Source organism: Acanthopagrus latus, chromosome 10 (genome assembly GCF_904848185.1).
Source record: "Acanthopagrus latus isolate v.2019 chromosome 10, fAcaLat1.1, whole genome shotgun sequence".
In the NCBI taxonomy this organism is placed as follows: domain Eukaryota; kingdom Metazoa; phylum Chordata; class Actinopteri; order Spariformes; family Sparidae; genus Acanthopagrus; species Acanthopagrus latus.
The window spans coordinates 18,540,141-18,564,505 of NC_051048.1; the positions used below are offsets into that span (position 1 = coordinate 18,540,141).

Genomic DNA, 24,365 nt, shown 5'->3' on the forward strand with positions numbered 1-24,365 from the left:
ACCTCCCTGCTGACTGGTTAACATTCAAATCACAGTTAATGTTAAATTACTTGTTGTTATTGTTAACAACATCAATTGTTGTATTGTAATTGTTAAAAAAAACTTTAATTTATCAATAATGTCTCAAAAATGTTAGAAATTGTGGTATTTTTGGTTATTTGGTATCAATTATAAGGAAAAAGTACTGGATGTGGAGGTAAATGTCCTTCGTATCTTCTTATTTTGTTCACACCAGATGAATTTTATGTTTTGCTTTCAACAAATTTGACACCCGTTAGTACTCATTCATGGAAAAGTCGTGACCATATTCGAACTCCATTGTCCTTTCCAAGAACAGTCTTGAGACATATCGGTTAACTTCTAGGACAATTGTTAGAACACTTTTGGACCCATAAAGTGTCACACACTGGAATAAAAGTAGGCAGCTTTGATTTGAGACAAATAAATGGAGTTTGTTGTAAAATGCGACAATGAGCCATCCTCCTCAGTACCAAGGAGCTTCTTGTACCCAGAATATTTAATGTTTAAGGGCATCTTGCTCCGACTACAAAACTCTGATATGTAAAACACTCACTGCAGATAACCTTTGTGATATTTGCACTCATATCAGCTGTTGACAACAGGCTCTTCCGTTCTCTGGGAAATCCGAGCAGCATTTCTTGCTGCATTCAAGATGACCTTTCCACAGAAAGGTCATTGTATCGCAGAGCTGTAAGGGACCAAATGTGCTGATGGCCATCGCTGAAGTCGTAGCGGATAAGGTTTGGTTTAAATACTGCATATCTACTCAAGTAACCAACGGGATTCCAAAGGTGAAAGTCAAGTTTATTTATATTTGACTATCACATACAGGCTCTCAAAGGGCTTTACAGACCCGCAGCAGAAATACTTCCACACTGGTTACTGTTGCTACTCTGGCTGGCATGAAAATGTCTAACTATAGAGAGCCTGAACAAAACCACCTTTGCAAAGACATCAGCCAACAAGATATATAGATATATAATGAATATAATGAGCCTCAGGGCTCCTTCAGACTGCTGTGCACTTCTCCCACACAACTTTAAAAGACTATATTTTTTATCTTTGTATATTTTCTGTTTGATTCAAATTTTCACTCATTTCTACTTTTTCTCCCTCTGTGTTAAAATCTGATTTTGCCTTGTGTGTCCTTGGTGTAAACAGCTGGATATTTGATGGTGGCAGTGAGCACTTTTCTACGGTCCAACCAATACTGGATGCTACATTTAAACATAAACATGCACAGAAATACATCATGTAAATGAAGCCGTCAGACAAACTTTGTAATGAGCACACTCGTTTTCTATCTTGGGCATTTTCTGCGTTGCGATTTCTTATCATTTACCAAGAAAACAGATATATCAGCAATAATATAATATCTGCTGATACATTTCAGAATGGATGACCTAGATAAGATGCATCTCGCAGCCATGTGACACATATAACTCACACAGATTTAAATATCAGATAAGAACTTCACACCCTGGACACAACCTGTTCCAGCTTCTCCTCTCCGGCAGGCGCTTCAGAACAACGTATGTCAACAGAACCACACAGAACAGTTTCTTCCCACATGTCATCAGGTGAATCAGTCACAGTGTCAACAAACCTCCAGCACCAAACATCCACCTACTTCTATCACAGACCATATTTCTACAGCTACAACATGTCGTCATGCTCTGTTACTGTCCATATAATATTGCTGCACATAACTGTTGATAATTGTTTTTATCATACTGTATATACTCCTGCTACTTCACGTGCTACTGTACAGTTCTGTCCCGTACTATTAACTATACTCTACTCTTAAAATCCATTTATCCAGTTTTTGTTTGATCTGCATTTTGTCCAACAAGTGGTGACCAGAGGTGACAACTAATTTGATTATTTGCAACTCACATATGTGGACTTTTGACAACCTTGCGCACCGATGATGGACATTCCTCATTTATACTGACAGAACCTAAACCCAATTATTTCCACTGTATCTGCGTGCACTGTTCTCTGCTGTCCAAACATTTCTCTCATGCTATCACAAAAACAAAGAACCGCCATATTTCTTTGCTGCAGTCAAAACTAGAAACAAAAGACAACAGTCTTGCCGCACTACATCTCAATCCAACCACATTGGTGGGAAAGAAAGTCCAGAGCTAAGTGGCACCGAGAAGAGTTGTTCTGTTCTGCCTTTATCTTCTTAATGAACCTGTCACTCTCCTGTGGACACAGCCACTGCAGAGACTGTCCTGAAAGCTGCTGGGGAGAAGTACGTGGTTGGCTGCGCTGCAAACAGACTTTAAAACCTGAAGAGATGGCAAAGTCTAGCGGCGGAAAGTTGTGGAGAAAATCAAATTGAAAGCGGTTTTCCTGCTCTCTGATGCACGGCCTGGAAATGTACCATGTGATGTGTGCGCTGTAAGGGAGCTGAGAGCCTTCAAATCCTGTCTGGTCTGCCTTTGCTTCTTAATGTCAGACTTGTCTCCCTTCAGATTCCCATGTGAGTTTTAAGCAGCGTTCTTATTACAGCACGCAAGAAATAAATATGTTCTTGTTGAGACCTGGAGATTTCTTGTTGCATTGATCAGACATCCATGAACCATCTGTCCTACATACATGTCAAGAGAATACCAAGTCTCTGTGAATGTGAACAAACTCGATGATCACAGCGAAATGTTCAGTGAAACTACACTGCAGCTTTACCAAGTGAATATCACAGCATTTATCACGGAGCTTCCCTGCCTGCTCAGATGGATTTGGGCCATGTGCATCAGGAATCAGAGCACCATCCTCCGGAGTACGATGCAAAATGATCCGATTATGTAATTGACAGAAATATTTTCATATTTAGGCCTGTAATATCTGGTTCGAAGCTGCTTCTATTATCAAACTGAGTGGGCAGTCAGCTGGGGAGTGAAAACATGAATCCTCGGAGCCAAATTTCCTGCTATTAACCATCTTGATTTCTGTCCTCAACAGTCAGCGCTGGAGGGTATTTTGAGAGTGAAACTGAGAGGTGACTGTCAGGTGAAGGAGCTGATCAGAGCCCCACAAGAGCTATGACTAAGAAGTAATGAAGCTGTGAGCAGAGAGCAGGACATGACAAACTGACATGTCTCCTCTGTGGGACTATATCCACTTTATTACTGCGCTGCCCTTGTTTTAGAGACCTCAACATCAAGGCCTCTGCTCCTGATCGCTCCTCAGCGCAGGTGCCATTCTTCACGAGTCACCAAACACAAACATGTTTCCTGGGTTTGGGTGTGTCAGCTGACAAAGAGGATGCACTGAGGAGTAAAGAAAAGAGTGAAATACGAGTATAGGGGGACCAAAACAACTAATGGACTTTAAATCAATCACACCACTCAGCTGTTAACCTTCTGCACTACTGACTCTGCCTCATAAGAGTCTCTCTTCACTAAAGCCTCAATGATTAGTTGATAAATCAATAGTTCTATTGACAGAGAATTACTGATTCTGGTGTTTCAGACTTTGTTTGAATTTGAAGACGTCACCTTGGGGTCTGGGAAATTAGGAATTTTAATTGATACACACACACATTTAGCTTCTACAAATGCAGTAACATTATTCCATCCTGCTAACATTGCTAGTTTAATGCTCTTATATCCAAGAGCCCAAACTGACATCTTCAAATGTTTCATTTTGTCTGAACAACAGTTCAAAACAAATCAAAACTTTAATTTATTTTTTTTTTAGGTTTCATTTTCTGTTGAGTAAAAGTCCACAATAAATTCCTTTTTTTTTTTTTGGCTTAGTCTTTTGCTGTGATATCTATATAAAATATTTTCTTACATAGCGCACATCTCTATACAAACTGTAGCAACAACTTCAGACAACAGTAAATGCACAGAAAGGTGTCTAACAATCATTCACATATTCTCTTGATATAGATACTGTATGCTAACTGAACTTTACGTTGGCATTTTTTTATTATGGACCAAAACTCTGCTTAAAACCACCTTTCACCAGCACCTGACTGAATAATACTGCTATACAAAGGATTCCTGGTTTGGCTATTGTAGCATAATAATGACCATCTCAAGTATCATTCAGTTGTTGTTGTATGAAAGTATCCAGTGGGAATATAAACCCGTGTATCACCGTCACTTAATGAGCCTTTATAGATTGCAACTACCAGACCAATTTGAAGCACACATAGATAAATTGTAGAAACCGAAAAGTAATTAAAAGCCAGCAGAATCATTAAACTCAGTATATTAAAATATTCAGAAGCAGCTTCCGATGATGACAAATAAAGACAAACTTGAGCGCCAGCGTACACAGATACAGAGCTCAGGGATAAGAACAGGTGCTTCAAAGTAGAGGAAGATCTCAGGTGGCTTCTTTGATTCCATCGCAGCTCTGTTCCTCTCCCAGATTACACTTGGCATGCAGTGAAATAAAAACGCATCACAAAGAGAGAAAACGATATTTCTTCAAAGAGGAAGTGAAGGGCGACATGGACGTGAGCCAAACCGGATCTGTATCATCCGCAGGGGTTTACTAACAGGTGGCGAGTGGTTTACAAAGAGGGTTCAAGTGTAGGGTTGTGGAGAGATGGCTGAAAGGTCCCTGAGCCACATCTATAAATAATGTTGGAGGAGATGCCAGTTGTGACACAGACTGTGGCTTTTTAAAAGAAACCTCCATCTTTGTGATAACACGGGTATGTTTTTCATTTTATATTTGACAGAGTCTCTACTGTCACCCTAATTATATGGTATGATGTCATCATACTGGATGATGAATTAGATTTACACATGTGTAATCAATCATCCAGCTGTGCCAGCTCATAATTTACTGTCTGGATTTATAATGAAAAACTGTCTGCTTTGGTACCATTAAAAGCAACCACAGAGTGAGTTGTCACAGATGGTGCTGATTTTCTGCTAAATGATGGGGACTGGGTCTTTATGTCAAATCATATTACACAGGATTGTAGATGAATCACCTGCCACCAGAAGAGATTGTACAAGCTACATTGTGCAATGTGTTGTCAGTCCATGTTGGAAAAAGTGTTTTTTGGTTTTTCTGAGCATCCACACTCAAATGTGGAGTTGTGATGACGGCTGAATCTGGAGACAGAGGCGTACATCTCAGACTGTCCCTCCTGGAAGGTTTTTATAGTGTTGTGTGTTTGTTTACATCAAAGGTAAGACAAGTGTCACATCATGTCAGATGGTAGATTATAGAGATGGTCAGAAGGATGGTTCCGATGGTGTTCAACCCTCTGACAAGCAGCTGAAGATGCATAATAGCTGCTTTATTCTTTATTTCTTTCGTCCCTACTTCTTAAGAAGACTTAAGTTATTTTCAATGGGTCACAAACTGAGAACATCGTGTTGTGGTCCCACGTTTTAGTTTTGTGATTTCTTGTTTGATGTAGAAAGTTTATCCTCGTGTCATGTTCTTTCCACTTCCTGTCTTTGTTTCCTTTTCCTTCACTAATGTCTTCCATTAGTTAATCACTCCCTGTGTATTTAAGCCTGTTTTCCTCACTCTCTGTTGGTCTGTCTGCTTTTATCTCATGTCTCTGCTTTTCCTTGTCTGATCTTATACCTGCGTTTGTTTCAGCTTTGAACTTTATTTTTTTGGTTTGTGGTGTGTTTAATGTTTAAACTTGTGGATTACTCCCGTTTTGTTGCCAGCCTTTTGTGTTAGCTTTTTGATTTTCTGGACTATGGCTTTGGTTACATCAAAGTTCAGAGTTTACTTTTTGTTGTGTTACCTGCCGACTATGAGTGTGTTGCGTTTGAGTCAATTTTTGCAAAACATAGGTAAAATTGTCAGACTAAATCAGTGATAATTGTGTAATTGGCAATGATTGGCAATCACCCCTCCAATGGATGAAGGCAATCTGCCCCAAAACTCTGGTTTGGAATTGGAAATGAAATCATTTTTGGAAGGAAAGATAATATTTACATGCAACTCTTGTCCACACAGGAAGGATATGAGCTGTGTAGATCTGTGTGTTCTTTAAAACATTTTCTCAATTTGCTGTTTACTATAAATGATGAGGTGATATTTTTAAGCATATTTTCTGCCAAATATATAATTTTTTCCTGTCCTACACTTCAACTTTGATCATTGCTCATCCACTGACGATTATTTGATCTTGTAGAAAAATACAATAAACCTTTAATGAAAAGTAAAATTCTCTTCTTCACAGCAAAGGATTGTAACTATGCAGAGTGTGGTTTTGGTTATATGAATGTTAAAAGAAAAGAAAAATGTTGATCAAAAGCTTCAGATGTTTTCCGTGGTTCCAGCAGCATTTTGATGATCATGTATTAACAGATGACAGGATAAACTGCACGTTTTCCAGTAAAAGCTGCTCAAAAACAATTAAAAAGTGAACAGCATTGAACAGGTTCACAAGTGAGATGCTGCTGCAGTGATGGTGGCTTGTTTACTTTCCTCACGGCCAAATTAGACTCTGAGAATTAAAAAAAATAATAACAACATGATGACAAAAACTGTTGTTGGGCTTGAATTAATGGCCCACATGATTTCTCCATTTTGCTTTTTTAATACTACTGTATGACTTAATATAAAAATATTCTCTGATGTGGTGTTTGGAAAATAAATTGGGTTTAGATAAAAGGAGCATTTATTTGAAGCCCTGACAGTTATATTTGTTCGTCTGCTTGTTTGCAAATATTTCAGAGAAGGAAGCCTGTCATTTCGAAGCAGCCTGGAGGAATTGTGAATTCTTGAAAAACGCAATACGTTTTAAATTAAAGCACACAAACACAATCAAACTGTGACAAGGCATAAATTAAATATGTTTGATCAAATATGCATTTAAATGGAAGTAAATCAGAATCCTGCTGAAGCACAGGACACGTTGGCGCTTTTGAATTCTCTCCCGTTCGCTTGCCTCTCGTTAAGATTTTGACCACATTGCAGATGGTCACCCCTGAGCTGAGCCTGTGTGTGTCAGTCCAGCGCAAGAGTGTGTGTGCTCGCTTTAAAGTGGACCTCATCAGTATTCCTCTCACTCTGGAGGAATTAGATGCCAGAACACTGCTTTTTCTGCCAACTTTGATCCCAGCCCTCCCTTCAGGACCAGTAAGGTGGACAACAAACCAAACTCGTTATAGCTCGTTAATGGACCGACACAGGGCTCAGAGCCCCAGGCGGAGTGCAGTGGGGATCACATGCACGGGCGTGTACAAGTCTAATAAGCATCTCAACCTTACCCACTTCCCCAATGCTCTCTCGATGCTTTAATCAATTCGTGACTGCTACAGAGAATAACTAACCAATTAGCTCACCCCTCAGCTGTGAAATTAATATAATGGTCAAATCTAGTTTTAAATTTGTGTGATAACGAGCCAACCAGTAGATGCTTGAGAATAATGATCCTGGTGAATAATGGTTCCTGCCACGTGTTTTTTTTTTCCCCCCTTAGCGCAGGCATCGACTTTGAAATGCCATGGAACATTTATCATCATCATTTCAAGATCTTCATTTTAATTGAACAGGATATGAACATGTGGCATTAAGCTTTAATGAATTTCTGTAAAGTCAATGAATGTGAACTTACTTAAGGTCTTCAGAAGCCCTCGACTGGATCAGGGGAGTTTCTACTGAGTGTCCAAACACAGCGCCTTCCGAGCCTTGCAGAAAAAAAAAACCTTTTTAAAATTCAGCAAAAGATACCACCAATCTAATAAATCAATACTTAAGATACCACCAATCTAATAAATCAATACTTAGTACTTAATGTGTGTATGACACAAAAAACTGTTTCAAAAAATGTCTTATGGCTCTTTAACACCCTGTTTGTTTCTGTTGGTATCAATCAAACCCTGGTATGGACTGAATAACCAAGATCAATCTTCTTGTGTGAGTGAGCTCCAGTTTTGTGAAAGCAAAAAGGACCAACCATAAGACTTTGCAATAGCTAGGACAGGAGACATCAGTCACTGTCTAGTCAACTGAAGCAGCAGGGTGGTGCTTGCACTTGTCACAGCCTCTCGCTCGCGGCACTGCATTTGTGCGTACTAGGGTTCGGACTATAAAACACATTGACAATAAGTTGATGGTGTTGAGTTTTCATTATCAGGGTAATCTGCATTCAGAAACAAGGTGATCACAAAGTAAACCTCCCTGTAAAATTACTGGTCAAGACGCCTTTTGTGATTTCTCAATATCAATAATGCTCTTAACAAGTTGTTTCATCACAGGCTCATCGTGATACCAGAGAGCGTTTAGCATACTGTACACATGCAGCAAGGGACAGTAAAGAACATTTTACCTGTGATGATGAACTTTTCAGTCGTCATGATGACCTCCTCTTCAGTTGCAGTGAACAGCAGTTTGCCTCCATCTTTACTTCGTACCTCCAGCCTCTGACACTGGGCCTCCACAGCCTCAGGTCCTGCAGAAAGAGAGACATCCTCAAAGGAGCTTCTGGCTTTCAGCAAAACAACAACTGCAGATGTTGCTGCCTGCACTTTAAGCAAGGTGCTGGAAATCAAATTGCAGCATTTGTACACTGATAATTCAACCTATTTATCTTTGTTTAGAGTGGCTGCATTGTTCAATACTTTATGAACATTTCCAGGACTGGTCATTTAAATTAGTGTGATAATTAAAAAGGATTAAAGAACAGATTTCCAGCCAAAAGGTTGTATCAGTCCACAAATCCAACAGTAATGTTCTTTTTGTAAATGGTGCTGTCAAATAAAGGTTGCCTTGTGTTTTTTCTGGCCTTGCAAATCAGCTTTGGGAAACCATGTTTCGGCAAGTGAGCAATCTGAAATACTGTGCAGAGTGCTTGCTGTGCAAATGAAAGGCGTTTAACAAAGCTGGATCAGCTATGCTTTTACAATAGATGAAGAGAAATCAGTAATCGGTTCCGCTGGTGAGGAATATTAATTCCAGTTCTCCAGACTTTGGTGTTTTTCCAGATGTGCATGCAGAAACTTTTTAGCGTCTCCCTTCCCGGCGAACCCCCCTCTCTCTTTCATTAATCCATGGGCTGCGACGGCAGGGGAATGTAATTATTCTCGCCAAGTTTCATCTCATTTCAGACAAAAAGCACTTTCTACAAAAGCAGGCACTAATTTTCGAAGGAAGGTCAAGTGTGTCCAAAAAGTGTCATATCACCAGTCTTGTCAAATCAGCATCAATTCTCAACTTATGTTGGCCAAGATCAATAGCTATTAATGTTAATAAGCAGGTCATTTGCTTTCCAGTGGTCATTAATCATGTAAATTACTTTGGTAATTTGGACTGACTGATGGTTGAGCTTGATGATAATAAGAAGAATCCATTGTCCTTTCATTAAGTGCACCAAAGGTTACTGTCTGGAAGAAACTACAGTCTTTCTTTTTTATAAAAAGGCACAGAGATGATTAGAGGTTTTAAAGATGAAATGTTGCGTTAATCTTGATTAAAGTCATTAATAAAATAAGATAAATCAGGCAATTTACAGTCATGGCAAGATTAATATAAGATCACTTTTAATAAGTTGTAAATAGAGAGAGAAATAAAGGCCAAACTTCAGTGAAAACAAACACGCAGGCCAGCTAATTACATGATCTCTTTTAACAAGAAATAAAAAATGGCACAAAACAGACAGTTGTTGAACCCCATGTTTCAACTACCTTAGTATGTGGTTTCCATCAGCGAGTGGCAATTCATCATCTCAAATGAAATGGCTCCCAAATAAATCAGTCCAGACATAAGAACTGGAGACTCACCCACTGTGAGCTGACCGGTCAGCTGGCCTTGGTCGTTCCTGACGTTCAGCGTCACATTCTTTTCTGACCGCAAGACCAACAAGCTGTCCTAGGGGAAGCAGGAATGTGGCAAGAGAAAGACAGAGAGAGGGAGGAAGACAGAAGAAAAAGAAATGTGTTAGGATCTTATAATGGAGGGAAAACCAATAGTTACGTCTCTCTTTTCTTTTCTTTGTCATGATGCCACTGGTATATTTAAAGCAGCTAACATGTGCGCAAAAACTTTAACACTGTTTTAATCACTGACTTTGTATTAACAATGGATTAAATTATTATGTGTTATGCTAAGTGTTGAACCCAAAAGAGTATGACTGTTATAACCCTGGAGGTCATATAAATGTTTCTATTGGATGTGCTTGTCTCTCTACTTGAATAACTCTCTCTGTTACCTGAATGTGTGTGATTGGTTGCAGGTGTGTTTGAGTGATTGTGGGTTGTCCATAGAGCTGATTGGTTCCAGCCTCGCAGCCAGGGGTTTAGAGGCCGGCTCGTCAGCAGTTCTTGTGGGTGCTCCTCTGCCAGTGTGTCTGTTTGTGTGTGAGATGTGTTTCTGAATGAAACCCTAAAAAATGCTTTGCTGCTGGTGTTGCTTGGAGGACAGGAAGAGGGGCGTCTCATTTTCACGTAGCGCCAGGGTTTCCCCTGGGCCCTGGCCGCAACAACTGGGGGCTCGTCTGGGATCTGAACGTCCATGAGGTGAGGTAGATGTGGTTCAGTTTGTGTCTATATTAGTGGCCTTTAGTTAAGTGTCGATGTAATCTCGTTTGTTAGTTTTGTTGTTGCTGCATGTTGTGTTTCTGACTGAGCACCCTAACTAGATGGGCGCTGGACAAGTTCAACAATTTGCCGATTTATTATTCATTTATCTTATTTGTGTTATCTTATTTTTGGTGGTAATCCTGAGTGGAGGAACGCTTCAGTGTATCGCAGTTGACTAGATATTTGCTGTCTATCATTATATCATTAAATGAAAGTATCAGTAACTTTAGTTTTAACATAATTCAAAAAACATTTGTATGACATCTGTCTTATGACTTACTGCAAACCATACTGCATCTGTTTTTTGATAATGGGATCTTCCATTTTGGACTCCCCATTTTGTCCCTTTTTTCCCAAAAAAGGTCAGCGCTCTTGAGTTTGCATTTGTCAGAACAAATAGTTGGAACTCTGATGGTGCACTCAGAGAGAAACATGAGCAGAGATGTGAGGGAATCGGGAGTTCAAATCAACTGTCATATTATTTGTAATCAAAATTGACATTTGGTTATAGTTTATAATTGGACTAATAATCATGCCTTGATACAGTCTAACATGTTTGATTAACCTAATGCTCTCCTAAAACAGGCATCAAATTGTAGCAGATTATTTAAAGTTTGTGCTGTTTAACTTTGGAGAGGTCATTCAGTTGATTTCATTCCCCGTTTGCTCCTTCCCAATATAAATGCGTATCATGAACGGAAGTTCGTCAGGAAGCACAGAATCACAAAGAAATCTGAGTTCTCGATGTGAAGTATCCCTTTAAAGAGTTTATAGGTCCTAAACTGTTTCCTGAGGGGCCATGACTGAGACGCTGTTGCTCTCCTCCACACTTCTTTGGGATCACATAAAAGGCTTTTTAGTCACTGCGCCTGTTGAGGAAGGTCAAGTGCAGATCAGAGCAAATGCACATAAATGGAGCCTGTTGTTGAAGGTGCAACGGGCCCCGTCAGACTGAAAAATTACCATGGCTGCTGTAAGGCAAAGGATGCTTCCCTGCATACAATGAATAACATCACAGGCGAGAAGCGAGACCAAGCCGCACCGCTTCGATGGAATAGCTGAAAACAAAGCGACTGCATACGACGGTGCTATCGTTCTGTGAGTGCAAAATAAAATGCAGACCTTTTAAAGCATAGATAAAGAGCTCAGGGTTTAACTGTAATCCCAACCAAATATTTGCATAAATATATTTAAATTTTAATTATATCTGAGTGTTGTGCGAGAAGCCAATTTACATACTAAACTGAACAAGTAAATATAATGATGAAAACATGTCACAAGTTGAGAAGGTACGCCTATTAAGTCTTAATTTACTCATTCTGCAGGCGGGCTCTTTGAATGCAGGGTACAGCCTGTTTTGGAACATGTTTTCGGGCATATTTAATATTTTTCACATTAAAAAGGCCCCTGTATTTCTGTGTAATACTGTTAGCCAAATTAAATGGGTTCTACCATAGTGGGTTTGAAGGATGTTCGCATCTCTGAGGCACTGCTGCAGAAAAATCGCTTTGATTATAAACTGAGTGTTAAATAAGTGGATGGCTTCAGCTCTCATCTGCACATTTGAATTGGGCACTGGTGTGTACAATCATCCTTGTCATGTATCTCCAGTACAACTATGAGAGTGAGGTGAGGGAGAAGTTTCATCCCAATAAAGACACACCTGCATCTGATGCTATTTATAGACGAGTCAGCATCTCCAGGGAACAAAACGAGAGCCAACAGACTGAAAGGCAGAGATTTGCTAAACTGGATCTGGGCGATGTGTTGCCTCATACACACATTGTTTTCAGACTGAGGCAGAGACTTCAGTCCAAAGCAAAGATCCTCTGAAATTTCAGAGGTTTCGCTTGTTTATAAATTTAAACTGTAGTGTGATACGAAACAAAGAAACAACAGGAGGGCGATGATGAGTGCAATGATTGATCATGAGTTTAATGTTAATATAATCACAATTATTCTTGGCTATTTATGCCATTACACCTCTGCATAGCTACATTAAGTGATACTTGCAGGCTTTATTATAATTTGCATGGATTCTGAAGTATTTGTCTGCAGATTATGAACTTGTCAGAGGTGACCTGCACAGGGCTATCATAACAGGGTGTGAGATGGGGTCACAGAAATTGAGATTTTAGTATAGCACTTGAGACCTCCATGTGTCTTGATGGTAATTGCTCCACACCCCTGGCCTCTGTTGTCCTGTATGTCCTCCTCCTGTTTGCAGCAGTGGGCTTTCACGACTGTATGTGCAACTAAATCAAAGGCTGAGGCTGCAGGCTGAACACTTCACCAGCTGATTTTTTTCTTCTCTGAACACATCTGAGAGAAGCAATTCAATCAGCTCTTGTAGTTTTTAACAAAGATAAAATACGCTGTGGTCTGTGATTGGAATTAACTTGAATACATCAATTTATAAAACCACTAAAGACAACAAATTCAAGTGGACTGATCACTGTGGTAAAAATACATCACTGCTGCTCATCAAATCTAGTTTGACCTCTGTTGTCCTCAAGCAGCAGCAGACATTACTGCTAATGCATGAGAATAACAAGAGATGAATACAAGACAAACCTCTGAAACCAAGACTTAGTACATTGACATTTTGTAGAGATATTAATGAAACATCGGCATTGAGGATAAGTAAGTAATTAAAACTGTTAGTCGACAATAAGATGAGCACAAATACATCAAAAAGCATTTTGTTACAGATGACAAATACATGTGTATAGAATTTATCAAAATAAAATACAAAATACTGGTATAAGAGAGGGTATTTAATTGAAATAAAATTGATTTGTACTTTAGTAGTCTCAATGTGGGTTGGATTTGGTTTGGTTAGATGTTTGGATCATTTTGTATTATTTAGTTAAGCGTTCAAGAAACTTGGTTTCAATTTATTTCTCTTTTATAAATCTACTTTTCTTTTAATAACCGAACATAGATCGTGTCAGCTGTTGAAATAGATTTGAAATGGAAAAACATCCAACGTGTTTCATACATTAATGATGATTCACCGATAAAAGAAATGGCTTAAAGTTTGTCTCCCTCCTAATTTGCATCAAAGTGTCTGCAAAAACTCTACCAGAAATTAAAACAATGGATTTTGCAAAAACAAATGTGCTCGTGGATGTCTGATACAGATTATCTTTGATTTAACTCTCGATATTTGCCAAGCAAAACCAGACACTGTAGAAATGCAAACGTTGTTGAGCGTCTGAAGCTTACATTATTATTACATTATATTACACCATCATTAACAGAAACCTTAATGACTCTAAAAACTCACAGACAACATATGTAATATATAAATCTTTGAACAGGGATTACTGTGTAAAGTTTCCGTGGGAGGAAAGTGAAAGAAAAGAGAACCTGCTGTAACATTCGGTTTTAACACTTGAAATTCCACCTGCCAAAAGAACATTGCAGCCATATTTTCAAGTGGAACACAGATATCAAGCCTGAAATTACAGCCATTTTGTTGCTTTCAGACGGTTGAAATTTCAAGTGTCAAACTGATTTCACATGCCGGAAAATTATACAGTATTGTGACTTTCACAGTTGGCGCTGTTTTGTGGCAATCATACGCCTGAAATTTATAATGTAAACTGGATTTTGGAACATTTGACATTAAGGTCGTCCTTTTTCGTTGTCCTCATATTGGTTTCTTTTTGCCTGAATAATTCAAGTGTGTGTGTGTGTGCACTCTATAAAAGCTGACAGGCGGATGGATAGACAGACAGACTTGCATATGGGAAGCCCCGAGGCTGAGGAAAAATAATATACAGTATATTCCATCTATCCATCTGCCTGTCAGACTCAACAGACAGCTCAGCACAGGTTTAACTGAAAGCTGCTGCACAAAGAGGTCAACATTAGTCACACATATTAAAACAATCATAATATTGAGTGTCTCTACTCCAATTTACACTTGAACCTTTCAGCAGGAGTGTCACACAGTACCCATCAATTCACATGTGGAAAGCAACAATGGAATTCTAGTGTTTAAGTGTGTGAAATCAACCTCACTTGAAATTTCACCTGCTTCTGCCAGCAGCACACTGTTAAGATCAACACTTAGAGAGCGATTGTGACCGTCTGGGTTCACAGACTGCGCTGCAGAGCAGGCGGGAAGTTCGAGGCATCAACACTAAAGCAGTGGAGCCTGATCTGTAACATCAGCTGTGGATGAGATATTAATTGTAAAAAACCCTGTATAGTCATGGATAGAATTTAAAACACTATGATATTAGACTCATTCTTTATCATTGTACAGTGTATCATGATTAGTATAGAGTGGTTTAGTGATGACATATTTGTAGGAAGTTAGCATCACATTGGTTCCCTCAGCAGAGAGCCTAAGGGATTTTCTAAATTGAATTTTGGATTATTGACAAAAATAAGCTCTTTGGAAATCACAACCTTGTATTTAAAAAAAAAAAAAAAGTAAAAAGCTAATGTTAGGCTATAAACAGACTAGATTGTGGTTGCAGTAATTAAACATCATCACCATCACTAAGCATCTTACTTAACAATTACTAAACACGTTTTCTGTAAACTAATAAATCTACAAGTTAAGTTAAAGTCAGAATATTTGCAACTAAAGTCGACCTGTAAAGACAGACAAGTGAGTAGATGAGTCTCCGTGGTCGATATGATGACGTTTAATGTCCCTGACAACCACTGTAGTCTCATTTTAGACACATGTTAGCAACTGCCATTATTAAGATATGTTAGCACTTTAAAAAATGCAAACCTGTTTCCTGGTTTTGGGACTACAGACTGCGCCACTCTATTAAACCATACTTTGACTTCCAATCAAAATATGTCCATAGCACTGAGTTTAAAAAACTGACTATTTTGATGAGAATAATTTTATCTTATTTTGTGGAAAAGGGGGTCTATAGAAAAAACATGTTTATGATTTTGAGAAGTAAACCGTTTTTAATTTTTTTTTAATGGCTTGGTGCTGCGCAACAAGAGTTTAACACACCATATTGTCAATAAAAAGGCAAACAGCAGAAGTGGAGCAACATTACACCCACTGGAGTTGTGTATTTGGTCACCTGGCAATTCCAAGTCCAATATTCACTCTCTTTAAATCTGTGTTAGTCTCAGTCAGCTCCTGAGGGAAATAATCTGACCTTCTAGCAAAGTAATGCTTAACTGTGTTAACCAGCAAGTCAATAACTTTGTCTGTCTGCTGTTTAGCGTGGCGTACAGGAAGTCTGCAAAGGTTTTTTGTTTGAACAGTGGCCTCCTGCTGTTGGACATGAAGCTGTGAAGTTGCAGCTTGTAAAACCAACACAGTGCTTAAAGAAGAATAAAACACAGCAGAGTTGGGTTAAGCAGTAATTTAATCCATTGTTAAATGTTTTGTTAGTGCAGTTTAGGTCTCAATAATCAGTGTTGAGAAGATCATTAATTGTTATAATAATTGGTGGTTACAGCCCTAACACAACCCTGATCATAGATAGGTCTTTGCAAAATCACTAAATAATAATCAAATGTATCTTTAGTTACTGTATACTCTTATGCATATATTTATTTATGTATCATTAGCAGAGCCACATAGTATAATACATCATTTGTATTTAGAGCAGTGCAACTCTGCAGAATACATTTGTTGTAAGTGCTTTTTATAGCTTGGCGGGGATTACAACCAGTGCAGACTGTACGTGCAAAGTTACCAGTTCTCATTTCACAACATGCTACTGAGAGCGCAGATTTAAGAGCTACTTAGCCTGTAATATGCTGCCAACCATCAGAGTTCCTGCCAAAAACACCAAGGCAGCTATTTCCACTTGGTATTCACAGTTTCTGGCTTCAGCCATTGATGAAAATTCAAAGCACTGATTGATCCATGACAAGTAAAACTAAAACTACTTTGAGTTCAGCCTTGACAGCAGCTTGGACTCTATGAAAAAAAAAAAAATCATACTATATTAACTTAAGATATCTATGGTGCACTACAGAGGTCACTGCTGTTTGTGGTAATGGCTTATTGATCAATGCTGGTTATCTGACTGAAGAACAGCACGGTGCACTGTGGTGTAAACTCATTGGATAACCATAATCCTTGCTCTCCCAGTGCCTGACATATTTCCTCAGGTGAGAAATATCGAGTGACCCACATGAGATTTTTGTCCGGCAAATATCTCTGGTGCTGGTAGATAAGGGGGCACTGCACAGCATGTCTGTAAAACAAGACAGTAAAAATGTCTGCAGGTGGTATTGCACCGTGGAATGAAATATTGGCTTTGTCCGATGTTCAACTTGGCCGTCTGCTATGGCCTTGAGGTGTTTGCTATTGCTAAACACGCGACTGTTATATTTAAAACAACATTTAGCTCCAACTAGAACATCAAAGGGCAAGAGTGGGCAATTCCGAGTTGTTTCTCAATCTGCTGTGTCAAATTGTGCCCACTATCGAGCCACTTCCTCCATCGACGTCCCTCAAAAAAAATCAAATTTACATGGAACCCTAGCTTCCAGTGCTTGAAATTGCTTTCTGCACCATGCCTAATCACTGAAAAAGGGGATGATCCAACTGAGCGTCTGTGATTCGTGTGGGAGAAGGAAATTTGGATCAACTTTGCACTGGAGCTGTGTTGGTTAATCTACTGAACATCAAAGCAGAGAATGGGGAGGGAGGAAGTGGAAGAGGGGAATTTATCGCGTGGGCTTGATTGGAAATCCAGCAGGGGGACTCTGGTCCCTCTGTAATCGCCTGTAATCTCCTGTTGGGTTGTATGTGGCCTGAGAGGAGCCGAGAGGCAGCCTATTACCCATCTCCTGCCGATGGGAGGCCCTGATAGTGCACTGCTGGAGGATGACAGGAAATGAGGAGGTGGAGGAGAGGAGCACAGGACGGAGACAGAAGGAGCGTAATCTCTTCCTTCCAGGCACAAATATAAAGTAACATCAAAGTATTGTCAAGTCAGGGTTCAAAGGGAAGTTGGCCTTTGTTGTTAATGAATTGATCATAACTTCCTCAACACTGTGAGATCAATACCAGCTCGTCTGCAGCAGGGAGTTCTTTCCACACAAGAGCTTTACACACACAATTCTGTCAATGGTAGTTATTTCTAGTTCATCAGCGCTTCAGTGTATTGATTAACAAGGAAAGTTTTTTTGAGATGAGCAAAGGGAGCAACTTACCCTTCTGGACTGGATCTCATTCACATAGAGAGGGAGGAGAAACTCAGAGATTCCCTCCAGGCGAATCCCATCCTGATTCAACTGCAGGTTTCCCATTCCGTCCTGAAACATAATTATGAGCATCAGTGATGTTGCGATAAGCAGTGCAGATTGTCCTGATTTGATTCAACGGATTATAAAAAATTGAATCCTGCTGTCGCTGAAGTGCATTAGGAGGAGTAGAAGCCGCTGCGTGCCAGGCGGGCCCGAAGGACAGGCGGCAGTGCTGAGTGACAGAGAAGAAGTAGGACATGACATGGAGGTGACAATGCCACAGACACTCAGTGGTGTCGGGGTGACAGGCAGCATGCAGCGGGAGGTAGACTGAGGAGAGCCAGGCTAATGTGGCAGCTCTGGATGTTGAGGAGTCATGAAAATGACAAAAGAATAAATCAGATGATGTCCAGATTTACGTGACTTATTTTAATAATTGTTATTATAAGCAGTGGTAGCAGCGTGGAAACTGCCCCCCAAAAGGCTCTCATATCCCCACTAACTCACTCACCTCACTCACTTATCAATCATTGCTGCCCCCTTCCCCTGATAGCCAATCGCCTTGGACTATTCCTGGGACTCACTGCTTTTCTCTCCATGGGGACTGCATGAGTCAGCAGATATCAACGCATGAAAGGAGGATGAAAGAACTGAATTTAAGTTTGTCTGTCGAAGTTAATAGTTTCAGACCAGTGTCTAGCAGCTCCTTTGTTCGTTGCTCCGTTGTTCTGTGTGTGCGTGCAGCTACTGCTAAGGATTTTGTAATTCACTTGTACCCATTTGGTAGCAATGTTTATGTTTCCACATGCACAAGTAGTAACAGAAGTGGGAGTGGTTGTAGTAGTGAGTGTACGTACACGAGGTACTTAATGTCGGAATGCACCTATTCCATATGACTATCAGATAAAAAGTTGTATCAGACAATATGCTTCCAGATTAAAACATGATAGAAAAGTTTGCACAAGATAATAGGGCCCTATAAAAGTTCTGTCAAATAAAATGCATAACATTGTATGGATACATACCGTGGGGCCGCACTTCTGAGAGTTCACTCCTATGCACACTTGCCAAAGAGATATCATTTTGTCATAGTCAGCCAAGTCTTTGGTTAACTTTTTATATCGTCTACCTGGAAAGCTTGAAGTTTGGAAGCTGAAAACTCCAACTAGATTAATTTCAACTTCCAACATCAACTGGAACGCAACATAAGATCACAGACTTCCTCAAGAACTACTAGTGAACAGGGCTTTAAAGAAAAGTTAGTGTTGGCTCAATGTCCACTGTAATGGATTCAAACACCTCAATCAAGTTCAAAGAGCCTGCTAATCCATTTTCATTTCAGACAGACAGATGTCTGTGCTAAAATATACAACTTTATCCCTAAATGATTCTAGTCTGGAAGCCCTCCAAACTTGTGTTCCTTGTCAACAGACCTTTTACGTAGCAGACATTTTGGCTTGTCATTGCAGGAAAAGCAAAGGTGGAACTGATAACACTGAAAAAAGACTGCACTCCACTTAAGTGAGCTGCTTTCAGGCTCCTTTTCAGGGTATTATGCAATACTGGCTCACTGGGACACTCCATGGAACCGAGTCATTGATAACAAAATTTGCCTCACCTTGTGCTTCTCTTGCCATGACAAATTCAAATGTCTGCCAAGGAAAGTGGCTCCAACTATTATGCGGGCCCTTAAAACTTTGTGTGCATCTTTAGTGGAGTGTATAACTAAAGTCCAACCGATAAAAGTCATCACATTTTGTTGACGATCTTTCAGGTCGTCCTGCAAGATTAGGCTGCCTTCCTCCGAATAACCCATTGGTTTAATTTAGGAAACCTCACTGTCACTGTTCAAAATATCAAATGAAGCATGGCTCTGCAACTTCACTGCATATTTTCCGCTCACATTGAAATTATTCAGGATCTGATTTTACTGTTAGATAATTCGGTAGAAATTGGACAAGGTTATGTCTTGCCACATCACAATGAGCAGAGCGAGGTTTGAAGGCAGATTTGTGAGGATCTGCATGAACAGATGGGCCCTGGGTGGAGATTGTTAATTATGAAGGTGGAGAACAATGAGGAGAGCTCAATCATACATGGCAGAGCGGAGGGACAGTTAGGAGGACGAAGTCAGAGGAGCGGAGGAGGTGGGCGGGGCAGTGTGGCATTCTTTGTATGTCAGCAGCCAGATGAAGTCACTTCTGTGCTGAAGTGGAGGTGATGTGATGGGTGTGAGGAGTTGAGTACAAACTGCAGTCAGTCAGATGTGCAGGTGTGAGGCAGGACTAACAGGAGGGCGTTACAAAAGTTCAGAGTTCCTCAGCATCAGTGAAAGAAAGGAATGAACAAATACAGGTTTTGTTTTTGTGAGTTTTTGAACGAAAAGTTCGGAGCCATACACGTCACCCAAGGTTACCCTGTTTGAGGCAGTTTGCGTTGTATTATAACTCTTCATTCAAGCAAAACACACAATGTGACTTGATTTTCGTACCTATGAACAAGTCACACATCTCTGTTGGACAAATGTATCCTGTCCACACAGACGGGCGACGCAAACAGATGGAATGTGTTTGGTGCAGAAATTAGCAGTGTCCAGTATTTTAAGGACATAAATAAGCAATCCATATTTACTAATGCTGCCTTAATGTGCCCCATATTTCATATTCAATCTCATATCCAATAACTTATTTTCATCATGACCAGATTTTTATTTATTTATTTTTTGCCTAAGGCCACATTAAGCCATGACCATGAAAGTAACAGACTGATTTAAAGCTGGTTTTATGCATAAAGGGTCAGTTTACTAGTTATGAGCCTGTAAAAACAGCTGTGTAATGTCTTCTGTGGCTCTGGAGCAGCTTTCTAAAGTCTGAGGAAATAACCCTGGGGATTTTTTAATGTGTGCATTGGATGCTTTCAAGCAGTGTTAGCAGAAAGAAAAGAACAAGAAAACAACCGGTGTTCTGACTTGGGAAGGATCATGTATTATTCCAAGGTGGTTAACCTTGTAGTCACACCAGATAGTCAGCCTAAATTAACTACTTTTGTTGTGTATTTGTAGCAGATTTTTACAGAGTGGAACCAGATAAGAGATTATTGCCGACTCGATTGTATTAATGTTATTATTAGATTTTATTTTGATCTAACTGCCAGCTGTGGTGTATTTACAGCCATCCTGCCAACAGTTTATTGACATGTCTGTGGTTCTTTTCACCAAGTGGAAGTCAATATCAAGGATTCCCAACACATCTGACTCTGAATTAGAAGGCCAAGGCTGATGTGGATGGTTTTTCCCACTTAGCTGCTCATAATTACAGTTTATCTGATTGGCAATTAACCAGACAGGAAATATGAGATGCTAGTAGTATAGCAAATGCATGATCTGGCATTTTATTTGTATCTCTAGCAGACTTGTTTTGTTTTCTACCACGTTCACAATTTCGCCTGTATTTCCACAATCTTCCTTGTAAGCAGTACCAGTGGTGTTGTAGCTCTTGCAGTTCTGGGTGCAACTTTATTTTTAGCACTGACGCTTTCAGGCAGTAGCCGTCATCAGGTGCATTTGTGTGTGTGATGTCCCAAGATAGCTGATCAAATACCTGTCTTGCCAGAAATGGTGAGATGGTGTTGCCTGGCTGCTTTTTTGGAGCTGGGAAACAATGTTTTCATGCCAGTTACCACTTAAAACCGACGACTATACAAACACAACTGGGTGTAGTTGGCACACGTTTTCTTATTGAGCTGCCTGAGTCCTGAGAGATGGGGAGCAGCGAAGTACATTTTCTGGAGCGACACCAACAGCACTGATAAGGTCTTTTACTCATGACATAGATTGATGGGCGGAGAAGGAGTAGAGGAGTGATAGCAAGAGTCAGGGGACACATCCGTCACAGAGGGGGGATGCTGCCATCGCAAGTTTGTTGACAAAATGGTAAATTGTGTGCATTGTCCCTGGAAATGTCACAGGAGCTCGAAGCATCTGCCTGTTTGGTTTTCGTCTGAGATTAACACATTCTGTGTCAACCCGCCCTGCTGCCAAGTCTTTTCTAATTCTCTATCAAATCCAGATGAGACAAAGCACACAACAAGAGAGATGGGGCCTGTGACACATTTGGGCCCCAATGAATAAATTATCCCAGTAAGGATTTTTGTATTAGGGTCAAAATAAATACAGAAAAAAACATACTTGACCTACAAATTCTAAAGTTTATGTTGGTTAACAAACTTTTCAACTTGTACCCTCCAAGCGGTTTCCTGTGGTGTTACTGTTATTGTTGCAAACACAGTGTTAGCAAGATGGCAACCACTGACGGCCTGGCTACTGTCCAAAGCAGAAATCAACCGTAAGAATCCCATTTTAACCTAAAAAAAAAAACCTGATCTCAATGCTCTGAAAAGGTAGAGTAAATCATGGGTTGTATTAATAAGTAAGCAGGTTTTGTTACTGATCTAGGAGAAAGTATGTGAGTTTTGAATAGTCCCCAGTCCTGATAGTAAGGGTAAATCCATATCAAGCTCCAGCTGTTCAAAAGTGAGGATTTGCTGCCTTTCTCTTTTTTACATTGTTTTAAATTTAAGATTGAATTGGATATTAAAACCAATCGAGCCATTTGAAAACATCACCTCGGGCTCTGGGAAATTTTGAATGGCATATTTCTCAGCTTCTGACACATTCATAGGCAGAACTGAACATCAAATTAATTGAAAAATAATGGAGAAGGTAAGTGGCAATGAAATTAATCAGCAATTGCAGCCATACAGTGGAGCCCTTTTCCAGGACCAGTCAGTCATATACTGGGTACACCTTGAATAATGGAAATGTATCAAATATAATCATAATTCACATCATTTTGGGCAATGCCATGCTGCAACTCACCAATGAGAAATTCATGACCTTTATGATCCAGACAGTGAGGGCCAGGTTAACTATCATGGTGACCAGGAGCAGCAGCAGGAAGAAATAAATGCATCTTTTCCTCCAGCCGTACAGACCCACTGGGTACACGCCGGCATCACACCCTGGTCGCTGGAGGTGCAGGGACTGGGATGCGAGGATAAACTGCTCCTGGGTAATCTGGAAAACAAACAAAAACACACAAAGCAGGCTTTATGTTAGTTGGCTGTAGAGAATAGACTCGCTCAGTAGAAGCAGTAACATACTGTAAGAGGTTATTAGCTTGACTCTGGGCTGAGGCATGGCTGTGTACTTCTACAATTATCAAAAGAGGTGCTACATAAAGAACAAAAGGTGAGAGCATGGCATGAATGTACACTGGTGTATTACTACAGCCTGTAACACCCGTGCTAATTAAATGGAGGGAGAAGGGAATATTTCACTCTGTCATACACAAGGAACTGATTTTTTTTGTTTTTTTTTTTAACTTCAAATAAGGGTTGCTGGTTTTATTTTGGCGAAAATTTCTCCAACTGTTGTTCTGACATACCTGTGTGTATCAGCCCTACACATTCCTACAAATGGAGCCAGGAGCAGAGCAATTCATCAAGCTCCAGGCCTAAAAGACAAGGTCATTTGGGTGACTTTATTTTATTAAAAGATTAAACCAAATCAGAGAACCCAAAGCGAAAACAGTGGTGCGTTTCATTCCACCGCAGGAAACGGGAATCATCACTCAAGATTCTTTGATTACAAGTCAGCAACCAGTTGGGGGAATACCTGACCCAGAGGTGGGAACGTTCCTACACTTCTTTAAGTGAGGAAACAGAAATCTGTGGCAAAATCTAGATAGTAATGAACTTGTTGCAGCAACTATTGCAAGCTAGAATTCTAAGAACAAGGTCCTTGACATTTCTGCCTATAATGATATACTTCACAATGGAAACTCATTTGTATGGATTTAATAAGATGTCACAGCTTTGTTTACAATGCTAATTACTTGTTGACATTTTGTCAACTGGGTCCCCAGTGTTCACAAAAAGTCACCATGAGTGACAGCTTCCTGCAGCTGACCTGTTAACCGCTCCCGTCTGAGGAGCTGAGATTGTTATAATGTTGGTGTCCATCAATCTTGGCAGGGAAATGTTTCACATACTGCGTGCACTTAGCAGGCTTGATGAAGCTGCGTCCAGCCACAGGAAGTCAGTCCATGACTTCTACCAAGGATGTCTCTGCAAGTTCAACTTTAAATTTCACATTAAGACCAAGTTGCAGGCTGATCTTCTTCCATGCGGCACTCATAGAAACAGGAGGTGGATTATGAGACAAAGGATCAATTTGGTGCCAGAGAAATGTTCTCCACTCTGGCTGAGGAACGGAGTGCCTGCCAGCCGCTGAGGAGCTGCTAGACGCGAGCTCTGATCTGAGATCAGAGAGGATGATGTCTGTCAAGTGCAGTCGTCCAGGCGAGGGCGAGCAGTTGCTGTTCTCCAGCCGATCGTGACTGCGGGCTGACAGTGTGAAACTCCTCATCACAGGGTGCGAGGCTGGCTGAGCTCTGAACTGCTCTGTTCAGCGGTTGGGATGGATTCACACTGAGGCAGCCTGCCATCCCACTCTCATGCATAGTTGATGAATAAAACAAAGCGCCTGCTTGTAAGATTAAATGTCCACCAGCAGCAGAATCTTTTATTATGTCCAATTATGTCAAAGAACTTTTAAAACTTCTCCAC

General features: G+C 40.1%; 1 protein-coding gene across 3 annotated transcripts in view; it reads right to left on the bottom strand.

Annotated features, from left to right (window-relative positions):
- LOC119027124 (zeta-sarcoglycan-like) overlaps positions 1–24,365 on the bottom strand; it is a 40,476-nt gene that overhangs the window by 9,357 nt on the left and 6,754 nt on the right. For all 3 annotated transcript variants that reach the window (XR_005077304.1, XM_037112018.1, XM_037112017.1), the window contains 5 exons: positions 22,615–22,812; positions 17,706–17,807; positions 9,747–9,834; positions 8,297–8,419; positions 7,583–7,655 (listed from right to left, as the gene is read on the bottom strand). Coding sequence is in view for 2 of the 3 variants with exons in the window: in XM_037112018.1 (XP_036967913.1) it covers positions 7,583–7,655; positions 8,297–8,419; positions 9,747–9,834; positions 17,706–17,807; positions 22,615–22,812 (584 nt within the window). In the remaining variant the exon portion in view is untranslated. The remainder of the gene's footprint in view (positions 1–7,582; positions 7,656–8,296; positions 8,420–9,746; positions 9,835–17,705; positions 17,808–22,614; positions 22,813–24,365) is intronic.